The sequence below is a fragment of the Protopterus annectens genome, chromosome 16.part0 (assembly GCF_019279795.1).
Source record: "Protopterus annectens isolate FY-2018-M chromosome 16.part0, PAN1.0, whole genome shotgun sequence".
Classification (NCBI taxonomy): Eukaryota; Metazoa; Chordata; order Ceratodontiformes; family Protopteridae; genus Protopterus; species Protopterus annectens.
In genome coordinates, this window is record NC_056750.1 from 168,863,839 (window position 1) to 168,889,295 (window position 25,457).

Below are 25,457 nucleotides of genomic sequence, written 5' to 3' on the forward strand. Positions count from 1 at the left end.
TCCATATGCAAGACTGCATATGAGGAAACTACAGTGGTATCTAAAAAGCCTATGGTGTCAACATTCACAGGATCTAGAAGCAATGATTCCTATCATACCTTGCCTATGCCTAGAATTCCAGAGGCCTGCCACCAAAACAAGGGACTACCTTTCACACCACCCAAACCCTAACAGACGCATCAGACTATGTATGGGGGGGCTCACCTGGCAGGGAAGTGCATTCAGGGCAAATGGAACCCAAGTCAAATGCACCTGCATATCAGTCAAAAAGAAATGTTAGCTGTACAGAATGCTCTGACAGCCTTCAAGGACCACATTCTTCCAGGACAACTTTTGGTAAAGTCGGACAAACACCACTGTTATGTGATACATAAACAAGCAGGGGGGTACACATTCTTACCCCCTCTGCAGACTAGCCATGGCATTGTGGAACACAGCCTTGAGCTACCAAGTGCATCTAAAAGCTCAATTCCTGCCAGGAAAATTAAATACGCTTGGCAGAGGGACTAAGCAGAAACCTCATGGACCCACACAAGTGGAAACTGGAACCAAGGAGTTTCAGCATGTTGACAAGCAAATGGGGGAGCCCAGATATAGACCTGTTTGCCTCTCCCCAGAACTACCAATTGGACAAATTTTGCACAAGGACTCCCCACAAGCAAGCCTGGAAAGTGGATGCTCTGTCCTTCAGCTGGAAAAACCTATTAGTCTATGCCTTCCCCCCTCTGCCTCTGCTTTCCAAAGTACTACTAAAAATCAAACAGGACAAACCAAGGATGATTTTGATTGCTCTAGACTGACCACGCCAACACTGGTACTCCCTCCTGCGCAGTGTGTCACAGTTATCCCCATGGCACCTGCCTCAGACTCCTTCCCTGTTGTCTCAGCAGGAGAACCAGATTCTGCACCCTCAGCTTCTAACACTGAACCTTGCAGCCTGGCTAATTACATAATCTCTCCTCTACCATCCCTCAGTAAACCTGTGATGGATATCATTTTAGAGGCAAGGAGGCCTAGTACTAGAAAATCTTATGCTGAAAAATGGAAAAGATTCTGTGCCTGGAACCAATCTCAAGGGATGAGCACAGCAGCACCCAATTTACCTCAGATTTTACCATACTTAACTGAGATGCTTCACAAGGGACTGTCTTTTTCCTCCTTTAAAATCCACGCCTCGGCCATTTCAGCTCATTATAGCACAGAACCCCCCCCCTCCCCCATGTTCTCTCATCCACTGCTCAAGCAGTTCCTCAGAGGTGCCAAAAAATCGAGACCTCCCAGGAGAGCTCCAACCCCAGCCTGGGACCTTAACTTTGTTTTGGAGAAACTCACTCTACCTCCTTTCGAGCCAGCTGCTACTGCAGACTTAAAATTTCTTTCTTGGAAAACAGCTTTCCTTTTAGCAATCACTTCAGCTAGAAGGGTATCTGAATTACAGGCCCTTATGGCAGTGGAGGCTTGCATCATCTTTCATGCAACAGGGTGTGCCTCAGAACCAATCCATCCTTCATGCCCAAGGTGGTATCCAGTGTGGCTCTTAATCAGTCTATTCATTTGCCAACCTTCTTTCCCAGTCCACAGAACAAAGGGGAACAGATACTGCATTCCTTAGATGTGCACAGACAACTTAGATTCTACTTGGACAGGACTAAACCTCAAAGGAAATCTGAACAACTGCTGGTGGCATTTGCTGCAGGGGCAGAGGGGAAGGCTATTTCAAAGCAAACCATTTCTAAATGGATAGGCCATTGCATTCATTGCTGCTAATAAGCACCATGGAAAACCTATCCCCCAGGGGATCAGACCTCACTCCACCAGGGCTGCATCTACCTCTGCAGCCTTTCTCAGAGGCATCCCTATCAGGGACATCCCAGAAGCTGCTACCTGAAGCTCTGTGCATACTTTCACCAAGCATTATCATTTGCCAATTTTCTCTAAATCCAGAGCTGGTTTTGCCACTGCAGTCTTGCAGGGCCTTATAGCTGATCCTAATGTTATCTAAATTCCTCCTCCCAACCATAGCTTTGGGAATCTACCGAAATGTAATGACTGCAACAGTGAAACACGAAGAACATAGTACAGTTGTGTACACTTACCGTAAATGTAGATGTTCGAGTGTATTAACTGCTGTAGTCCTGGTTACCGTCCCTCCAGCCCCCTTACTTCTTTTGGCTATACCTCTACTTTCCTTTACTATGCTTAAAAGCCTTTTTGGTGTATTTGTTTTTTTGTTGGAGGTATATCATTGTACTTTTTTTTTTAATTGCTCTCCATTAGGGGGGCACCTGACATCTGGGGCAAGGAAAACTGATGTAATGGCATCGGCTGCATGTTTTATACCACTGATGACCTGACGTCATGGAAGAAGGGACAGCAACCGACGCAGGACCCAAGACTTTGTTAATCAGACCGACTGAGGGCTACCTGCAAGCAGATAACCCAAATGTAATGACTGCAACAGTGAATACACTTGAATATCTACATTTATGGTAAGTGTACGCAACTGTACTTTACATAAAACTAAATCTAGTAACAAACATAAAGTTTTTGTTTGACGAGTTGACTTCGCAATAAACTGACATAAAACTGACGTAAATGTTACCTAACAGCTTGTAGGCCATATTCATTTGGAATCACAGTAAATAAAGAATTTACATCCAGCATTACTAATAGTCATTAAAGGAGTCTTTCAGAAATTCAGGTTGCCATAAATATAACTGAGAAATAAAATCTCTAGAATGCTATACTGTAGTAAGACAAGGGAACAGCAGAACTCCCTACAAGCACCAACGATCAAGACAGTGTGGGGGAAAACAATGCAGGACTAGTGTATAACATTTCCAAGAGACTCTTTGATGTAAATGAGGTGTCTGTATTGCAAAAAGGATTGTCGTTTATACCGGCTTTTTCTTCGGATTTAGAAGAGATAACAGCAGACATTAGACTTTTTGCCCGTAATGTGATGTTACAACTGATGCAACCAGATATAAAGATTGAGTGTACCTATAGGAAACGAAGTGTCTGTAATCCTACCTTAAACTCTGTACTTGAGGTGTTTTGTAAAGTGTGTGAAAAAAAATTGAATTTAATGTTTAATGACGGTGATTATAAATGTGAATATAAGAAACATTATAACTTGAAACATAATGAATATCAAGCACTGTATAGGTTACGTAGTGACACCAGCATCTGTATAAAACCTGTTGATAAGGGAGGGGCTACGGTTGTTATGGATGCATAATTTTATGAACAGTCCGTGCTAAATTTATTACATGATAGAGACATATGTGGAGATAACGTTACAGGGGATAAATTAAATTATTGAAGATGTCTTTAATGTTTTGAATGATTGTTTCCATAACAGCTACATAACAAATGAAGTTTTTAGGTTTTGTTTGAGTTTCCTGTGATACCTAGCTTTCAAGCCCTATTGAAAATAGACAAAGTTACTAAAAGGTCACCATTAAGACCTGGTGTGTCAGGACAGGTACAATGTTTATGTATGTTGAGAAGCATTTAAGATCAGTTTTGAACTGATATGAAGTTGTTTTGAATACTACCAAACAATCTCTTTTAGAACTATATGAGTGTTCTTAGATTAATGTTAATAATGGATGTTTGTGACTTTAGATATTTGTTCATTATTCACTGAGATACCAAATGATATAGATTTAGAGTATCTTAAGGATTTTTTGATGAAACACAGTAACTATAGTCTGTTGAGAATTGATTTACTTTGTCTATTTGTAGAGACGATATTAGAAAATAAAGTTTTTATGTTCAATAAGAGATACTATTGTCAAAAAAATAGGTATGGCTATGTGAACCCCCTGTGTGAACAGCTATGCCAATGGTGTTTTAGCACAGTGGGAGTCCTTATATGTCTTGGCTAACAACGAATTTCTCCCATGTATAAAATTCTATTGTAGATTTGTTGATGATTTTATTCTGTGGGCATGTGAAGTAGATCTTTTATATAGATTTGTAGAATATCCACATAATGCCACTTCTTTTTTGAAGTTCTCTGTGAAGTTTTCAAACACCTGTATTGATTATCTGGACATAATACTGAGTAAGAATATTATACATGTTATTAGAACAACTAGATACAGGAAGGAATGTCTTAAGAATCATGCATTTCATCGTAATAGCTTACATCCACCACATGTATATAAAAATATAATTAGGGGTCAGGTGATGAGAATTTCTAGGTTGAATAATTTAGAGAATATGTTTCAAAGAGGTTGAGGTTATGAGAAAGGAGTTGTTACAGAGGGGCTCTAAACATAATGAGATAGAAAGGCAAATAAAAGATTTTGAGATCCTAAGGGGGAGTTTAGCAACCCCATATTATTCTACACACGACGCAGGAAGTTAGAAACAAATATGTATAGAAGGAAGGTACCTAGTATTTGCTTACCATATTCTAATATAGCAGAGGTTTGTGAGGTTATCAGAAGGAACTGGTATATTTTGACATCATATTCTTATGCTAATGGCATTATAGGCTCAGGTCCATGTTTTAGTTTCAGGAATAGAAGCTCATTAAAGGGGATCCTATGCTATAATAAGAAAGAACAACATATGCTAAGCTAGGTACTTTCCCCTGTAGAAATTGTATTTTCTGTGGTCTGATAAACACCAACAATATTTTTATGCATCCTAGAACAGGTAAGGAATACAAATTTGTGGTGGAAGCATCCTGTAGATCCAGGAATTTGATGCATTTAGCACAGTTCTCTGTGTCAGACGTTTTACATAGGAAACACAAATTGCACGCTAATGGAGACGATGAGGGAACATGCTAGGGATATAAAATGTAATGTAACTAATTCCCTAGCACAGCATGTAATGGAAACATCAGTTGAACATAAATTCAAATTTCAAGTAGTTGAGAAAATAATAGAACATGTTAGAATGGGTGATATTATTAGTAGAACGGAGGACAAGAAGCTATTTTGGATTTTATATTTACAGGCAGACAAAGAAGGTGGTTTGAATGGCAAGGTCTCTTTAAGACTGAGATTGAAGAGAAGACGGCCTTGTATATTAAATAATGATGTATGATCTTGGGACCAGATTCCTGAATTTATATTGGGAGTTGAGATTAGAGTTATGGTATAAATGAGTGTTGTAAGAATGACGTATAATATGGTCTGATGAAGTGGATTTTATATATGAAATCACTTACCTTTGTGTTTTGTTTTTGGCAGTAAAAATTCTCTGTCGTTTTACACGCTGTTTTTATTTTAAACTCTCTAGTATCTTTTATAAAACTCTTAACATATTTCATTGTGAGGTTAAGGTTTTTTTCTAAATAAACAGAAGTAAACTGTGTAACCCAACCAGAATCAGAGACAATAGATCTCATAGAAGAACCTTATGAATTTCAGGCAATCCATAAATAATAGGAATAACTTGATTCGAAACATCCATAAATACATAATCATCCAGGGTAATAAAATTATTAACTTGTAAATCATATAAATGTGCTTTAAGTTTATAAACCAATTGTTTAACAAGTAGCACATCTACAACAAAAAAAGCTTCAGTATCAGACAACAACTGTAACATACTTTCGTTGTATTTACTCTTATCCATAATTACAGTGGCCTCTTCCTTATCAGCCTGTTTAAGGATCATTGTTGTGCTTTAACTCTCTCAATGCTATAACTTCAGTTTTAGTAAGGTTATAATATTTAGCTAAATTATCCTTGTAGAATAAATCTTACAACTTTTTTTCACACATACTTTGAAAAGCCAGTATTAAAGGTTGACCAATAGGTGTTAACCCCTTTAAATTCAGTTCCCTTAAAAATAATTGCAATTCAGGGAGAGACTCACTGATATCACCACAAGTAGAGGGTATAAAATTAAGACCTTTCTTTTAAATACTGCACATTGAGTTATTAGAATTATTAATAAAAATGATAGAGGAGATGATGTGGTTTTAAATACTGAATGTAAATGGCTTAAATGTTTCCATACAAATACCTATTCATAAATGAACAGAAGATAAATTCAAAACACCATCTGTAATAGTGTAGAAACGTTATTACAGTCTGTCTAATAAAAATGTTTATGCTGTCTGTCTGACTCCTGATGTTTGGACCTTGATAGGCTCTTTGATTGTTCTGATTTCTTTGATTTCTTCCTATGTTTGCACCTCGTCCACATTTGTCCGCCGTTCGATTGTTCAGAACCGCAATTTTCTTGGGGAGCTTTGCAGGTATTATCCTAGAACTGGATAAACTTTCATTATTATTTTGTGATGTAGGTGTAGATGTTTCTAAACAAAACAATGGAGCATTTAAAACATGAGCATAGTCCAACATTGCAGGCCCTGGCAAACACTTCTTTACAGTTCCATGGTCCTTAGAAGTAGTTGGCATCTCAACGTCATGACGCAAAAGTTCCTTCAGTAGTGGTGCCAATACATCGGTATTATACATCAAAGAACCTCCTTCAGCTGTTTGTATCGGAGCAACAGATATTCAGTGCTCATTACCTGAGGCATCTTTCTTATATTCAGTTTTCGGTCAAGAAAAAATATGGCCAGTTCTGAAACCATTAAAACCATGAAAAATCTTCCTTTTCTTAGTAGCAGTGATGGTGTTCTGACATTTAGAGGGCTTATGGAAGATGCAGAAGCATATTGGAAGCTATTTGAGGTCATGATGTTATTTTCCAAGTCTGTAATACCAGTCAATAATTTGTTCCTCAACCTCAGTAAAAAAAAAAAAAAATTCATGAACAACATATAATCATGACCTAATTTCAAATTTTATTCTTGCCATTTCTTCAGAAGATCAGGATACGAATTACCATAAGTTGGTATTTTGGTCACTCGTAAACTTCTTGGCACTATGTTCATTGGTAAATAAGCTTCAAAACTTAGACGCTGTTATTGCAGATGTTTATAGGATTGCACCTTTTCTCCAATCATCTAATATCATTTATGATGGTAACTTTAAAATTCATTCAAAGACCCACCATTCAAGTCCAGGATAAGATGACTTAAAAAAAAAAAAAAAAAAAAGAGTTGTCCTGTACCTTTAGAAAAGATTTTAATCTCTCAATCACATGAGTAACAGGCTACATTTCTCACGTGTTAAGTGTTCTGTAGGGTACCAGATAACCAAAACAGCAAACAGTGAAAATAACTGGTTTCCAAATAGCAAAACTGAGTTCCAACTAAACAGTCCAGTATTACAACACAATGGAACTCAACACCTCAAACTGTGCAAAAAATATTTATTAGCAAAGCTTTTGAGACAAACTTTTTTAGTGTTTACTATAAAATAAAATGAACTCCAGTCATTCTTAAATATCACACAACAAATATTAACCAATCAGAATGCAGCCAAAGTAAATTAATAAAACAGTTAATCAATTGTCGAAGTACATAAAAATCTATTATTAAAATAGGTTTAATAGGTATTTGTATGGAAACAGTCAAGCCATTTATATTCAGTATTTAAAACCACATCATCTCTTCTATCATTTTTATTAATAATTCTAATAACTCTAAAGGTAAACTTATGAGGTTCCTGCATATCCAGTACATGCTTTGCCAAGATGTTACTGTTAACTTTCCTGTGTATGCGAATCTTGTGCCTGTTTTTATGTTGGTAAGATGAACGGGATGCAGAAGAATGTATATCAAAGTATCTTTTTGATATATGAAGGAAAGTTAATATTAACGCCTTGGCTAAGCATATGATGGATATGCAGGAACCTTATAAGTTTACCTTTACAGTTATTAGAATTAATAAAAAATATGGAGGAGGTGATGTTTTAAATACTGAATGTACTGGAAAAATTGATTAATTATTTCCATGCAGATACCTACCCAGGGTTAAATGAAATTCAGTATTAAACCTATTTTAAGGAAAATATCTTCATATGCTTAATTAGATAATTGTTTGTTTTAATGTTTTATTAATTTACATTCACTATGTTCTGATTTGTTTCGGTTAGTGTTTGTGTAATATTTAATAATGACTGGAGTTCATTTTATTTTATTGTAAGCATTGAAAGACTTTGCCTCAAAAACATTGCTAATAAATATGTTTTTGCACAGTATGAGGTGTTACCGAGTTCCATTGTATTGATATTTTGGACTTTTTTATTTGGAACTCTTTTTTGCTATTTGCTACTTTTTGTTTGTTTTTATGGTTTCCCAGAATTTTGTTGGTTGTCCCGGATTTACTGTTTGAAGATTTGTACGTGATTATATAGCGATGTAGTGCACATTTATGTAGACATTCCCCCCCCCCCCCCCCAATGTGGTCTGTGCTTTTTGTCAAGCTTTTTAGTTCAGTGTTTTAGCCAAAGGGTGGTGTTGTGTTGTAAGCTTCCTGATGAAGGGACATAGTGGTGGGTGATAACGGGATCACTCAAGGAATCAGCTGCACTTCAGAAAGTACATCTCGAACAAGGGTGAGAAGATCATAGAAAGCTGAAGGGAAATTTGTCTGCCCATACAGTCATAAAGGGGAGTCCACTGTGTCTTATAATTACATTAGTGTCCAAAGATTTAGGAGTAGACTGAGTAAGAATTACATGTGAAAGGGCTTGTTAATGACTGGAAGAATATATAGAACAGTGGTCCCTCATAGAGTTATGCTCTACTTTGTAATGATTTAATTTTGTCACATATATTTGCCACTATCACATCCAGAATTGTGTTGGTACTTGGTCTGTCACTAATTGAGTAAAATTATTGATAGAAGTCTCATCAGTGTAGGTTAGGGTGGTCCTTTCTAGTTTAAGTCTCCTAGAATAATCAGTTTGTGATGTTTTGAGAAGTCAGATATTTAAAGTATTTTGAAGTCTGTTCAGAAATGTTGGAGGGAAAATGCTATGACAACTTTATGCTTGCCTAGTATTTGTATAAAAAGCCAGATGGAGTAAATGTAGAAAGAATGTTTGTTTGATTTTTTTTTTTGTGTGTGTGATCACATTGCTTAGATCCTGGACTTGGAAGAAGAGAGATCCAGTACAATTATTTTTTTAACCAGGATTCAGGAATAACTATTAGGGTTGTACATATTTGTCTGGGCTTCATATTGGGCCATTTGTCATATTCTTGTGTCCTGTGGGATTGTTTTTTATGACTTAAGAAGTATTGTCATAATGATATTGTTATGCATGAAGTTTGTGGGATATCACCAGTGTGGAATAGCAGAGATACTTAAAAACTGGAACTTTTCTGAGCATTTAGCACAGTCCTTTTAGGCAGTTTTTGAGATGAGGCTTTATGCTATGCATCAAGCAGGCCCCTGTTAGGGACTGTAACTTCTACTGAAAAAATCCATTTGGGTCTTGGTAGACAGAAGAATGGGTAAACTTAAATGGTATGATTTGTTGCTACAGTGACCTCTCCTTAAAGAGAGAGTGCTGCATCAAGTACCCTACGCAGCAGTACTTCCTGGTAAGTGTCACATTTTGTGTTTTCATTATCTTGACAGGCAGGCCTCTGATTCAGCTGCCTTCTGGTTAAGAGTTAATGAAAGGGAATGCTTTGGTCAAGTATCCTGTGTATTTGCGCCACAGGATCTAAGCTTTATGTCTTGCTTGCTACACCTTTGTGGTTATAATAGGCTTACAGGCTACTTTATGTGCAGAAAGTGTTAATTTCCCATTTCACAGGGACCCAGCGTATCTTTTGAGCTAAATTGTCATTGTCTCACAAAGTTATTCACTGAAGCTTCCTAATTAGTCTTGTCACCCTCCAGTATTTTCTCAGTGGCCCAGAATATAGAGGCGGCAGTTTTCTGAAGCCTTTGATGTTTATTTACATTTGTGGTATTGCCTGTTTGCCTAGAGAGATTTAATGAATTCTGCAGGACTAATCAGTAGTGTGTCATCCTTTTCCCTGCTAGAGAACCATCGCCAAGCTTAGTGCATCTATTTTATTTTTATTTATTTACTTTGCCAACAGAATGCCAATCTTTGATTTGACCACTGCAGTCAAAGATGAGTTTAAAAGTGGAGTGGCTATATCTGTTTTTAGTTTCAGAAATCTTTCCTCTATAGCCATTTTACTATGTGGCCACATGGCTATCAGTTCGTACCTTTACTAAACATTACAATCTGTTCTGTCCTAATCTGTGCGAGAGGGATGGTTTTCTACAAGACACATTTTTCTGTTTTATTTCATTATGCTGTTTGTCTGTTGTACGTTTTTAAATTAAAATCCTTCCTAAATATTTACACACTGTGATGGGCGCCTGAATAATAATAATAATAATAATAATAATAAAAAAAAAAATAGATACTTGTGTATTATCACAACCAGATTTTCAAGTTTGCCATGCCCGCATACCTGCAGAGATAGGACAGCATGACACATGTGAAAGTGTCATGGTAAGTGCTTACTACTGCCCAGAAACCTCCCATTGTGTTTTGAAGTAAGTAGTGTGTCACATTGGGTATGAGGCAGCAGGAGGAACAAAGGTGAAATTTCCTACTTCTCCGTGGTGCGCCTCATGTGTTTTTTGAACTCCACAGTTGCAGCGTGCTGTGTAAAGCCCGCATTCCACATTAATGATCATCACTCCTTATACTGCATCGGGGTTGTAAGGGTACAAACAGGTGACAAAATGGGTTTCACTGCTGTTTAAAGTCAGGGAAGCATTTATTCACTGATGTGTGATGCACAGTGAGTACATATCGTTACATGAAGAAAAAGCAGGGAGTGATGTACTATGTAGACGTCCGCAAACATGCTTACATTTTTAAGTAAGTACTTCAAGCAGATTCGGAATGACTCAGTCTGCAGTTGTGGTTATGGTGCGGACATTTACTGTTGTTATGTTGGTAAAAGATGTTACACTGGCCAAGGAAAGTGGTATTTTGACTTTCTTCTACCGTGGCTTGCTTGTCTGTACTTGCTGTACTTCAGAAAATGCATGACAATGCTACTCCTGTTATTATTATTTAAGTTTTCCAAGACCTGTAACATGTTACCATTGCAAAGATAACATAATGAAGTGGTAAAAAATGAAATTAACTACTTAACACAAGTGAGTGACTGTTGCAGTCAGTACGCCAGAAGAGATCCACGGTAACATTACGAATTACAGCAGATCCAAAATCTGGTTGCGATAATACGCAAGTACCAAAAAAATTTTACAGATCTGAGAATGCCAGTCTTATTGGCTCTTTCCGTCTTATACTGATCATGCTGGTTGATCTCTAAGATGTCCATTTGTTTTTACACCTTCCTTTCCCCATTTTTGCTTATTTCTCTGTTATAGTTTGGCACATTACAATGAACCTTTTTTTTTTTTTTTTCCTTCAAGTGGAGCTTCCTACTTTAAATTTGATGTTGTAAATCTTATAGCTTATGCATATTCTTACAGATGTAACCTGCAGTGGGACAAGAACATTGAGATGCACATATTGTGTAACCTAGTTGATGGAAAAAACTGGTTTGGGTTAGAGGAGTTTTCCCCACAAATGCAGAACTTGAGAAATTTAGCATCCATTTGAGAGAGTCCAGAAGGATATATACAAGTTACTAAGATCAGGTGATCCTTTGGGAATTGATAGAGTAACTACCCAGTTGTAGTCACCAAATTCTCAATTTTGTGAAATATTTATAATGTCTTGTAGGCATTATAATTGTCTGTATTTTTTAGCTAAAGCTAAGTGAAACTTAAATGGGTTAAATTAACATGTCACTAGTGTGATGTACTAAAGCACTGACTTAAAATTCTAAGTTTTTTGCTTTACTCTGAGGGTTAGCTGGGTATAATCATAAAGATTTGATGCTTTCAAAAAGCAGCTCTCTAGATAATTCCTAAATGAATTAAAAAAAAATTACACACACACACACAATATATATATATATATATATATATATATATGTGTGTGTGTGTGTATTATCAGATTACTGAAGATGCATTTTGTCGAACGCATCTTGGTCGAACTTGAAATGTCGAAAAGGAAAAATGACAACGCGGCATATAAGCGAATTCTTTTCCTGGGAAAGAAGTCGCTTGGCCGCTTCCGTCACTTTGCCATTTTCGGCACTAGTGCGATCTCGGAGTTGGTATATTTAAGTGGGGGGGCAAAGCCCCCCACTTTATGCAATGTTTTAATGTTTTTTTTTGGGGGGGGGCAGTCATTATTTTACCGGGGGGGGGGTCGCTGTTCTGGTTGTTCAATGTTTTGTGAATTCGAACTTTAGAGTTCGATATAACAACGTTCGATCATTTGATAGTTCGTTGTTACAATATAGATACTATATGTGTATATATGTGTGTGTGTGTATGTATATATATATATATATATATATATATATATATATATATATATATTAATTACAATGCCGAAATACTGTTAATATCGAAATTCAGTATCTTGAGACTGTAAAGCCGAAAACTTAACCCAAAACTTGAAAAGCACGAAATTCAAAATCGTGACTGCCCACATACACACTCCACACACAAGCACACATACACCTTCCTCCCTACACTACAAACCAACACAAACGCAACAAAACAAACACACGAGCAGACCCTACATATAAGCCCCCCTGCATCCCACACCCCCACTATTTATATATGCTAACTCCGAGGTCACACAAAAAACACCACTACACATTCTACACTCCCCATGCATAAACACACATCACATATGTTAAAATACTACCACTCTCAACACTTACGCACTCACAATCTTACCTATCTACCCTAACCCACACGTCAAAACTCCAAACACACTCACACACATACACTAAAATCCCTACCCAAAACCCCTAGTAAAACATCACTTACCTGAATCTCCAGCTGCATCCCCATACCAGACCGCACATCACGAACTTAGGGAATCCCATATCACGTACATGCCTCCACAACCGCAGATTCGACATTTCTGCATTCGGCATTCTGCACTTAAGAGCAAGTGCGGTTTCGACACTTCGGTCTCGAGCTACTGAAGTTCGATATTTCAGTAGATTGAGATTCTAAAGTGAAACTATATATATATATATATATATATATATATATATCTATGCACACCCACACTTTTTTTTTTTTTTTTTTTTTGACAGTAGTGCTGATTCTTAGACTGAAGCAGTTGTGTATGAGAATGGTTTGGCAGTCATTACTGGATGTAATAATTTTGAGTGTGTTTAGAAGTGCCATGATACCTCATGCCTAGACACCCTTGGCAGATTGAGATATTGTTTAAAAATTAGGAAGTACGGAATAATAAGACTTCCTCAGATGTTAACAGAAATTTACTTGAACGGATAGGCAGCTGAATCTGTGTAAAATGACTTTTACTCTGCTTTGTTTGACTCTGCAGAAGACGGCGTGAGTATACCTTGTCAGTATACCTCTTATCTTGCTCCAATTTCCTCTTCAAAACTCTATAATGAGGTCAGAGGCTGCAGAGAGAAGGATCGTGATCCAGAGGTATTGTATACTTAATAGTTATTGAGGCTCAGCTAGCATTTAATGACATTGGCTAATCATTTATAGGAATAGTGTCATCCATGAGATAGTATAGCAGTATTTTTTCTCATAAGAGAAATCTGTTAATGTTTTAAAAATACTTTTAAGAATTTTGAATGCTTCCACTAATAAAATAGAATACATACTTGTTCATGAAGATCCATTTAACACAAAGGTGACGTGGTACTGAAACAATACCTGATGTGTGTGTTTTCTGTTAAAATGATTCCTTAGCCTGCAAAATATGTAGTGTTTATAATATGTAATTTAAAGCTAGAGTTTCAGAATTATACACATGCTGTTTGGGTTTCATTTAATAACTCGATATTAGCTTCAGGCCTTTTTTCTCTTCTATACTTAATTTTGTGACTTGAGGGAAGTAAAATCTTGCTGGCAAACATTTGTGCCCAGTTTTAGTATTGTTTAAGTAAATTACATTTTTTATATTGGATATGCCATTTATTCCAGTTTTGAGATATACAAGGCATTGTCAACTGAAGGTCTGGTCTGTATTTCTTGACTTCCTTGACTACCAAAAACATGCCTAGTCTGTGAGTGAAGAAGGAATGGCTGTCTGAGCAGTGCCAGCTGGCGGAGCAAAGTACTGCAGATACATATAGGAGTTACACACTCTGCAAGCCTATAAAATAAAAGTACCTTTTTCTGTGGTCACAGAAAGCACAAGCACACACCCACTGCTGACACTGCTAAGTCCAGGACTCAAAACAGTCCTGTCTCTACCCTGGTCAGTCATTAACCCAGATTTTGAGCATGTCATTTCATTAATTGCGGAACGTAAGAGAATAGAAATTGTAGCTAATGCCCCACACATACTGTCCCACTCCTCACTGATACACAGATTGACTCAATATGCAGAATTCAAATGCCCAGGATCCAGCCTTTCAGAAACAACAACAGATCTGATTATCTTCACCAGGCTGGCATTCCTACCTATTTTTGCATCACGTTCCCTGACCATGTATAAGACCTTGGCTATTTCAGCACCTTCTTACTACTGCATATATCCCTCCCAGTTATACCCCCAAACCAGCTTGTTTCTACTGTGTGTAATTCTGAAGTTTCTGGATACTGTTATTATTTTGGAAGGTAGTAGCTTCATTTTTAAGTCTTGGAGTCATGGTGGTTGTGACGCCCCACCACTGGACCAGTAGTCAAGGAGCCTCAATCCTCATCACTGGCAACAGTGAGGGGGCATTCACTGTGAGGATGACAAGTACACACAGTATTTGCAGATGAAGCTGTCTGCAACAAGTGCAATTTCCCTTAAGAGCACACACAGACCACAGTCCGGGGCTGGTTTCTCCCTATTCATCAAGATCCCCAATATGACTCCCCACTGGCACAGCTGTAGAGTTGATATCTCAGTTTAGTGACCAAGCCAGGACCTCCAGCACTCTCCCTGTCTAACCAGTCCTTCCTGTCCCTGCCCAAGTAGCTGGCACACACATTCTTTGAGGTTTGATTACACACACACACACACACACACACACACACACACACACACACACACACACACACGAAAGGCTGGCACAGGTTTACTAGCTATGCCTCCTTCTGCCCAGACTATAAGGTAGGTTTCACTGTCACCATTCACTCCTTATGAGCTATTTTAGGGCCCTTAAAAAGGTGTCCAATCTTACTGTGTAATATTAATACTAATACAAATGGTAGTTTGACCAAGGGCAAGGCTATTAGGAGTGGCCCATACAGTGTTGTCAAATTCATTTGCAAGTACTCTATTTACAATATTCCTGACTGTATCTAAGAGAGTTGTACTCTTCCCTAGACACTTACCTCATTAGAGCAAGGCAGATGTTGTGTTGAATGGTTCTTGTTGTTTGTCAGGTCCAAGACAAAATGCAGAATGCTCTGTCTCACAAAGAGACTTCTCAAATTAATATCTAAAATATTACTGCTGGGATATCTTGCAAAATATCATTTCTGGTCATCTGACTTTTGGTTCACAGACCAAAACCTTCATTGCTAGAAGCTGACAGCATTTAGCATCTACCTGTAAAAATGTACAGACAAGGGCTTTTACTCAGATCTTTGGCAGATACTGGAAGGCATAAAACAATTGCATTCCTTCATGCTTCAAAAATAGCAATTAGTTCACTCCAAGGACAATACAGAAATCTTCCTAGTACAGACTCTGTCTCTAACTGCATTGAAAACCTGAGAGATAGCCTCTTTTATTGGGTAACCTATAAAGTAATTTAATTTCAGCTATGTTTTTAAGATTTGCTGGACTGAAGTTAACCCTCAAGTTCCCTCTGTTGACATATACATTTTAACTGTTACAATAGTGCATGTACATTTCTGTTCTCTTCCAGTAGGGCACACTGTGGATACATTTTAAGCACAAGCACTTTACAAAATACCTTTTCAACACAAACATCTGTACAGAACAGTTTGATTTACGCATGACATACAGTTCTAATACGTTTGTAACACAAGCATCTTCTATAAATCATTTTGATATTCACCAATGATATGTAATTATTTACAAAAGTCCAGCTAGCTCTGCTGGCAGTATCTCCTGTCGTCACAGTGGTAAGGAGTTTTCACATTTCCCTGACTCCAGTTGTCTGAGCATGCAGTGATACTGAGTTCCTCTTGGGCATATACTCGCTTCGTGCCTGTTTTACAGGCAAGCATCTGTTCTGTCCTCCTGTTGTGCAGGGCGCTCATATGTGGTTTGTGTTCCATGCCTCCTTCCAGTTTTTACTGGATGTGCTGATGGACATTCTTGCACGCTAAATTTGAACCCTTCCCTTCCACCTGTGATAAAGGAACAGGCCATAGAGAGTCACAGACATTTGCAACTGGCTTCTCCATTGCCTGCAGTTTTTATCTGAGCCTAGGTTGCTGGATTCACTGTCAGGAATTCTAATGACAGTCCCATTTTTTTCTTTACAAAGCTTACATGTGACAGCTTTCCTTCTGCTTATGGAATTCTGGGTATGTTTTCAACAGTTGTGCTTTTGTTTTCCTCTTTTCTCGTAAACCCTTCCAGTCGTGTAGTCCTTTTGCACTTTCATAAAAACTCTCTCTTCATTTCCCTGTCCTTCTTGCCCAAAGGCTAGAAGGGAGGGATTATTCAGCCATCAGCTTCATTTAGATGAGAGTGTGTGTATTCTCTAACATTCTTCCTGAGCAGCTAGCAAGCTCCCTTCTGAGGCTAGGCTTGCAGTACAATGACACACAGTTTTGCTTACACGTGCTGAGTTTTAGCTACAGTGCTTTTTGGTGCTTGCCAAGCTCAAGAAATTGCTGTTCCACCCTTCCAATTACACCTGTCACTTAGCTTCCAGTAGGTATTGCCCATGCATTGGCCCTGGCTCCTTTCCTCCCTCCCTGCGACAGGTGAGTTAATACTGGCTATTCTTTTCCCCTGTACCAGTTGTTGTAGCATGTAGGCCCACTAACTAAACCTATCTTACTAGTGCTGCAGTATTAGCTGTATACCCCTGCATGATGGAGCAATGCATAATAGTTCTGTTAATTTTGATGTATTCACCTAGAACATCAAAGGTCAGATCAGCAAATAAAAAGGAAACTTGTTCATTGGAACTGTATTAATGTATAAAGAAATTCAGTTTCATCAGAACTACTAAAATGACAAAGAAAATCAGTGGTTTGTTTTGTTTTTTGGTCAGGATAAGCTCCACTGCACCCCCCCCCCTCCAGTCCCCTTTCTTTTATATCCTAACTCTTGTTCACACAGCCGTGAAAAGGAGAAAACACCACATTACCAGAAGTCCAGCTCCACTGCAGTTATGGCTTCTAGTCGCAAGAAATTACTGCAAGCACACAGGTAAAATTTTGCACGCCCAGATCACTTCAGACACAAAACCACAGTTTAAATTGCTATGTTATTGAAACTGAGTAACATTTCCCAACAAGAATAGTAAAAAAAAAAAAAATGCTGAAAATAGCGATGTTTCCTTGATACAGCAACAAGTACATTAATGAACGCATCAATCAAGCAACATGCTTCCAGTTTTGATACCAGTGTAGAAATTGTTGCATTTTTCTAGTTTGTGTTTAAGAAAGCAGTACACAGAAATATTAACCAAATATGAGAGGTAAATAATGTTATGCAATGCACTGAACAGAATGAAAATTAGAACACAGTAGAATAAAACACAAGGCAAACAAAGTAGAATAAAATCAGTACAAGAAGAAGTCAGACAGTTGTCTGTCTCTAAACTAATAAATCACTAGCAGCTTTTGACAAGGCTGTACAGTGCATTTGAAGACATTAAATCACTTCATAGCAAGATAGTTCAAAGATGTATCTTTTTAATGAAGAGATGCTTCCTCGACTGTGGAACCTGCGGATATCTCTAGCTCGGATGGGTCTGGAGCCGCAGTGCAGGCACCGGCTTCTGAGGGTGTATACAGGCCTACTGACTTGCATATTAAACCAATGCCATCTTCTTCTTCAAGACCTAAAACTCGATCCATGCCTAGAAAACTGACGCCCAGACCACATGGGCAGACCCCTATGCCTTAAAAACAAATGATAAGAATGGCTGAAGACCTTATTACTCTAATCAGAGGAAGCCGCCCTTCCCCCTCTGAGACCTAGGACTGATTTTTCTGCTGATTCTTCTGATCAGGACTCTGAAATTTCTGTTTCCACTGATGACCAGGATTTATCCTTATCTACCTATGAGGATTCTGATGCAGAGGACTCCATTCCCTCTGCTTCCCCTTCAGAGGATTTCTCTTTTGGTGAAACCTTGCATACTCTTAGGGAGCATTTTCGCAGGGAAAGCCAGGATTACTCTGACTCCAAAAAGAGGCTTAGGGATTTCTTACTCCTGCCCCAGCACAGGCCTTTAGCCATACCTCCTGTACTGGACATTGTTGATGATGCCTTCTCAGAATCTAGCCTGGCCCCTGACTCTTTACCTCCTGCTCCCAGAAAACCCGATGGGTATTACAGGGTTCCTGACTCTCACAAGTTCCTTTTCAAAAATCCTACTGCGGATCCTGAGACCATTTCACAGGGACCCAAGGGCATTAAGGCTACTACTGCCAAAAATCCTAACCCCTCTGATAGAGATTCCAGGGCGCTGAATATATGGGGTAAGAAAGTATACACTTCTGCAACCTTGGCCATTAGGGCCTTAAACTGCCAGTTTCATATGTTCAAGTATCAGCAGCATATTATTGGATTGCTTAAACAGAAAATTATGTTGATTCCTGACTGTGCTTAAAATAAAGATTTGCAGGATTTAATGCATTCTGCTAAACAAGTTGGAAAACATACTTTGCAGTGTGGTTTTGATTCTTTAGAGGCATCCTGCAGGGCTGCTGTCACTGGGTCTGAACTTAGAAGGCATGCTTGGCTTAAGGAGCAATCTTTGCCAGATCATGTTAAGGCTAAATTGCTGGATGCTCCCTTAAACCAAGACCGCCTATTTGGCAACAAAGCAGAAGTAGTACCTTAAAAAGATGGGGGAAAAAGATAAATCTGTGCAAACTGTTAAAGATTTCCTGCAAGTACAGCCTCCCAGATGTAGTAGGCATTGGCCCTCTAAGAATTGGCCCTTTCCTGCCTCTTCCAGGCCTTCTCAGTCCAAACCCAGAACCAGCAGAACACCCAGGCTGTAGTCCCAAGGGACTCGCAGGACTAAGCAGTGGGGGGCTCCCACTTCCAAAGCAGGAAGTAGTACGACTCTCCCCTATGGTAAATTGTCTGAATGACATAACTTTAAACCTTACAAGCCCTGCTCAACTGACTGTTCCTTTAGGGGGCAAGATTGCCCTGCAGGCAAAAAATTGGGAACTTATTACCCAGGACAAATGGGTTTTAAATATAGTTTCCGAAGGATACAGATTCCACTTCCACTCCTTACCAACTCCAAACGGTAGGCCAAATCTACCCCCAAATCAGTGGACAGAGGCTCAAAAGCAAGTTCTCTCTCTTTTAAGCATCAGGGCTATTTAGCCTGTCCCAGAAGAAGAATGGGGACAAGGTTTCTACTCAAGACTTTCTGGTACCCAGAAAAGACAATTCCTGGCGTCCTATCCTGGACCTGTCTATCCTAAACACATTTTTGGTAATCCCAAAATTCAAGATGCTAACTCTTCATCATCTGCTTCCTATGCTAGGAAAAGATGCCTGGTTGGCAATACTGGATTTAAAGGAAGCCTACCTGCACATCCCAATAAGGGAATCTTGCAGAAGATACCTACGCTTCAAAGCAGGCTGCAGGCACTATCAGTTCTCTGCACTGCAGTTTGGCTTATCTACTCCGCCCAGGGTATTCACAAAGTGCCTAGCTTCAGTCATTCCTTTTTGCAGGCAAGGAAATACTCAAATATACCCATACCTGGACACTTGTCTAATTCAGGCAGAAAGCCAGGACATACTATTGAATCTTCTGGCATTTGTAAAGAAATTGCTAACTTCTCTGGGGGTACACCATAAACGAAAAGAAATCACATCTTGTACCCTGCCAGCAAATTGTATTCCTGGAAGCAAGCTTGAATACAACTTCCCAGATGGCCTACCTCACGCCAGAGAAACAAGTTCATTTGACAGCCTACTTCAAACTATTGGTCACAAAGACCCAGCTATCTGCAAGGAAAATACTGCAAGCCGTGGGGTTCATGGCCTCTTGCATTCTACTAATTCCATATGCAAGACTGCATATGAGGAAACTACAATGGTATCTAAAAAGCCTATGGTGTCAGCATTCTCAGGATCTAGAATCAATGATTCCTATCATACCTTGTCTGCAGATAGAGTTCCTTTGGTGGGCAGAGGCCTGCCACCAAAACAAGGGACTGCCATTCACTCTACCTCCTGCCGCCCAAACCCTAACAACAGACACATCAGACTATGCATGGGGGAGCTCACTTGGCAGGGCAGTGTATTCAGGGCAAATGGAACCCAAGTCAAATGCACCTGCATATCAATCAAAAAGAAATGTTAGCTGTACAGAATGCTCTGACAGCCTTCAAGGACCACATTCTTCCAGGACGGTTATTGGTAAAGACGGACAACACCACTGTTATGTGGTACATAAACAAGCAGGGAGGAACCCACTCATACCCTCTCTGCAGACTAGCCATGGCTCTCTGGAACACAGCCTTGAGCTACCAAGTGCACCTACAGGCTCAAGGAAGGCTAAATACACTGGCAGACAACCTAAGCAGAAATCTCATGGACCCACACGAGTGGAAACTGGAACCAAAGATATTCAGCATGTTGGGAAACAAATGGGGGAGCCCAGGCATAGAACTGTTTGCCTCCCCCCGGAACTACTAATAGGACAAATTCTGCACAAGGACTCCCCACAAACAAGCTTGGAAAGTGGATTCCCTGTCCTTCACCTGGAAAAAACCTATCAGTTTATGCCTTTCCCCCTCTGTCTCTCCTCTCCAAGGTACTATTAAAGATCAAACAGGACAAACCAAGGAACGATACTGATTGCACCAGACTGGCCACGCCAACACTGGTACCCCCTCTTGCGTAGTGTGTCACTGCTGGCACCATGGCACCTGCCTCAGACCCCTACCCTGCTGTCCCAGCAGGAGGGCCAGATTCTGCACCCACAGCTTCAAACCTTGAACCTGGCAGCCTGGCTAATTACCTGATCTCTCCGTTTCCATCCCTCAGTAAAAAAGTGATGGATGTCATTCTGGAGGCAAGGAGGCCTAGTACTAGAAAATTCTATGCTGAAAAATGGAAAAGATTCTGCTCCTGGAGCCAAACTCAGCGGATGGGTACAGCAGCACCCAATTTTCCCTCAGATTCTTCAATACTTAACTGAGATGCTTTACAAGGGCCTTTCCTTTTCCTCCATCAAAATTCATGCCTCAGCCATTTCAACTCATTACAATACAGAACCACCCCTCTTCTCTCATCCACTGTTGAAGCAGTTCTTCAGAGGGGCAAAAACTTAAGACCACACAAGAGAGCCCCTACTCCAGCCTGGGACCTCAACTTTGTATTGGAAAAACTCACTCTACCTCCCTTTCAGCCAGCTGCAAATGCAGAGTTGAAATTCCTTTCTTGGAAAACAGCCTTCCTTCTAGCCATCACTTCAGCAAGAAGAGTGTCGGAATTACAGGCCCTCATGGCAGTGGAGCCTTTCATCATCTTTCATGCGGACAGGGTGTCCCTCAGGACCAATCCCTCCTTCATGCCCAAGGTGGTATCCAGTGTGGCCCTTAATCAGTCCATTCATTTGCCAACCTTCTTTTCTAATCCACACAACAAAGGGGAATGAATACTGCACTCATTGGACGTGCACAGACAACTTAGATTTTACTTGGACAGGACTAAACCTTTCAGGAAATCTGAACAGCTGCTGGTTGCATTTGCTGCAGGGGCAATGGGGAAGGCCATTTCAAAGCAAACAATTTCTAAGTGAATAGGCCACTGCATTCATTTCTGCTATAAGCACCATGGAAAACCTACCCCACAGGGGATTAGACCACATTCAACCAGGGCTGCATCTACCTCTACAGCCTTTCTCAGAGGTGTCCCTACCAGGGACATCCTAGAAGCTGCTACCTGGAGTTCTGTACATACCTTCACCAAGCATTACCACTTGCCAATTTTTTCTTAATCCAGAGCTGGTTTTGCCACTGCAGTCTTGCAGGGCCTTATAGCTGGTCCTAATGCTAATTACCTCCTCCCATCCTTAGCTTTGGGAATCTACCCAAATGTGATGACTGCAACAGTGAAACATGAAGAACATAGTACAGTTATGTACACTTACATAAATGTAGATGTTCGAGCGTATTCACTGTTGCAGCCCTGGTTACCCTCCCTCCAGCCCCTGACTTCTACGGACTATTCCTCTATTCTTGTTTACTATGCTTAAAGCTTTTTGGTGTATTTGCATTTTTGTTGGAAGTGTAACCTTGTATATAATTGCTTCCCACTATGGGGGCACCTGACATCTGGGGCAAGAAAAACTAATGTAATGGCGTCGGCTGCATGCTTTATACCCCTGACTACCTGACGTCATGGAAGATTAGACAGCAACTGAGGCAGGACCCAAGACTTTGATAATCAGGCCAACTGAGGGCTACTGCAAGCAGATAATCCAAATGTGATGACTGCAACAGTGAATACACTCAAACATCTTCATTTATGGTAAGTGTACACAACTGTACTTTTTGCATTAACCCCTAATAACAGTCCATTATGCAGCAGTCAGATTGGGAGAAAACCAGAGCATGTGTCACTATATGGAGATCTGCAGGTGAAATAATGTGTTTGATTTTTAGTGATGTTCCTCAAATAGAAACAGGAAAATTTGATGGCATCTTTTAGCTTGTTATTAGATATTCAGAACTGATATGAATTTTAGTTTTTCCCCTCTGTAGTTGATATTCATGAGCAGCATTGGAGTATGACTTATCCTGAGAATTGATATGTGTAATTATGGTAACTATCTTTGAGGTGTTGAGTTTTAACAGATTAACAACCAGCTGTGTATTATTATAACTCTTCTGCAGTGCTGTCGATGTTCTACACAGAAGGAGAGATTAGACTGTGTGTTGCAGCATAATAGCGATACTCTAAACCTCTCCGTTTAATAATGTGCAGTACTGTTAAGGAAAGGATTTTTTTGGAAGGCAAGGTGCAGGTTTGGGATTAGGAGCAGGGATAGAGTTAGGATCATCACATATAGGTAAGGTGGTGCAGGGGGGCCCTGTCACTACCTTACTTGTGTGTGCTAACCCTAACCCTATCTCTGCCCTTTTCTCCCAACCCCATCCCTAAACCTTAACTTCTGAAAAGAAAAAAAAAGTTCTACCTTAGCTCTTGTATGCTAACCCTAACCCAGTTATTATTCTTGCCTCCGAACCTGACTCTCCAGCCCTTCACCTAATCTTCTGATAAGCCATTTTCCTAACATCTCCACTGTTCAGAAAGTCAGTGTCAGTGGTGCAAGAAGTTAGCACACTTGCATCTAGTGCAGAAGACTATGGCTTCTTTTCCCACATCAGGTAAACCCTTTGCTGACACTCTAGTGCAGCATAAGATGGGGAGGGTGCTGCATTTCTGAGTGTGCTGTCCTTCAGATGAGACGTTAAACCAAGACCCCATCTGTTTGAGTTGATGGTAGCTAAGGTGGATATAAAAATATCCCACAACACCTGTCGAAAAGAGTAGGTGCCCTTTATTTAAAAAAAAAAAAAAATCACAACACTATATACAGTCTTGATTACAATTTCACTTATTTACAATTTGTTAGGTATATGATTTATACATTTTCCCTTTCTTATTTACAAATATTCACAACCGTCGTAATGTTTTTCACTGTCTATCTTATTGGACCTCTAATCCTTCCAAAGCCACCATCTGATTTTTCATAATATTGTTGCTAGCTGTTTTGTGTTAAACATAATTTTTTATCCTTTCATTCCAAGTAATCCATACAACATAAAAATCTGTTATCCATCTTACTAACATGTTCCTTCCTTTTATGCCTGTAATATCCATACAGAAGTCATATCCATATTTATTTCATCTACCTTAGTTATAGCTTCAAAAATGCATTTCTTCACATAATTTTTTCCACTATTTCACTATCCAGCTACATTTAAAAAAACAAATGTACTGTACTTTCTTCTTTGCCACAATATATACATATTCTTTCACTTCTCTTTTTTATATGGCATAATTCCTTTTACTGATAATTTATTAATCTCCAGCCTCCGTAAAAGAAATCTTGACATTCCACTTTATTTGTACACCATGCATTCCATACTTTTATAGCTTTATTTTTTATTCATTAAATCTCCCCATGGATTAACATAATAATATTGTATTATTATATTCTTATACCACACTTTTCACTCATTTTCAGTTTCCTCAGTTTTTATTTTCCATAAAAAATTTTATCTTGAGATGTAATGCACTACAAATTCAACAAGACAGCATATACAATTGGATTTATTAATCCTAACCCTTTGTCTTCCTTGATCATATGTAGAATTCCTCTTTTTACCAGATTGTCTTGAGTCCCATATAAATGAGAATATCACCTGTAAGATTTCTTTCTCACATATTATTGGGAACATGTACAAGCCTGCCAAATAAGCTATCTTCCCCATTAAAACTGATTTAATTAAATGAACCTTTTCCCTAAACAATAACTTGTATGCTTTCCAAAAACCATAAAGCTCCATTATTTCATCTATTCTCCTTTTCCATTGTTCGTCACTTGTATTTTTTATCTCCAAATCTTTTCTTGACAATATCTAATCAGTGCCTATTACAGAAATCTTACTCATTGAAAAATATCTTCCTTCTGTCTTGACTATATCCTTTTCTTTTGTCTTTATGTAGAGCCATGCCTATTTCTTAAGACATTTCTACAAGTAACATACTAATTCTTTCATCCAGACTAATGTTCTTGAGTTTCACTGTTGCAGTCATTACATTTGAGTTATCTGCTTGCAAGTAGCCCTCAGTCGGCCTGATTAACAAAGTCTTGGGTCCTGCGTTGGTTGCTGTCCCCTCTTCCATAACGTCAGGGGTATAAAACATGCAGCCGACGCCATTACATCAGTCTTTCTTGCCGTGCGGTGCCCAAAGCAGAAGCAGTTCACAAGTGCTGGTCGGCCGACTACTGAAATTTTCATTTTCGAGTTTCAGAACCAAAGTCTTCAACTAAAGCCAAGTACCCCGTTGGGGAAACTTTTTCTTGCTCCTTACCGATGTCAGTCAAAGTTAATAATTGCATTACTTGTGGAAAGCAAATACCTAATAAAGATTTTCATTCTTACTGTATTCCTTGCCTAGGCCCTGACCACGATGTACCTTGCTATCGGTTTTGTGCTTTATTTAATCAGTGCACTATCCGCCGTAGATCTATTTTCGCCTCTAAATATTTCGGTTCTCGGTTTAATTATACAGAAATGTCATCTGTTAGCCATCCGACTACCGGGATTCCGAAAAAAATGCAAAGATAAAGACAGAGA

The 25,457-nt window shown here is 39.1% G+C and overlaps 1 protein-coding gene across 1 annotated transcript in view; it reads left to right on the forward strand.

Annotated features, from left to right (window-relative positions):
* The window catches only part of PRMT5 (protein arginine methyltransferase 5), a 1,996,504-nt gene that overhangs the window by 1,733,790 nt on the left and 237,257 nt on the right, over positions 1–25,457 (forward strand). The window contains exon 13 of the mRNA XM_044058013.1: positions 13,321–13,430. Within this exon, the coding sequence (XP_043913948.1) occupies positions 13,321–13,430 (110 nt within the window). The remainder of the gene's footprint in view (positions 1–13,320; positions 13,431–25,457) is intronic.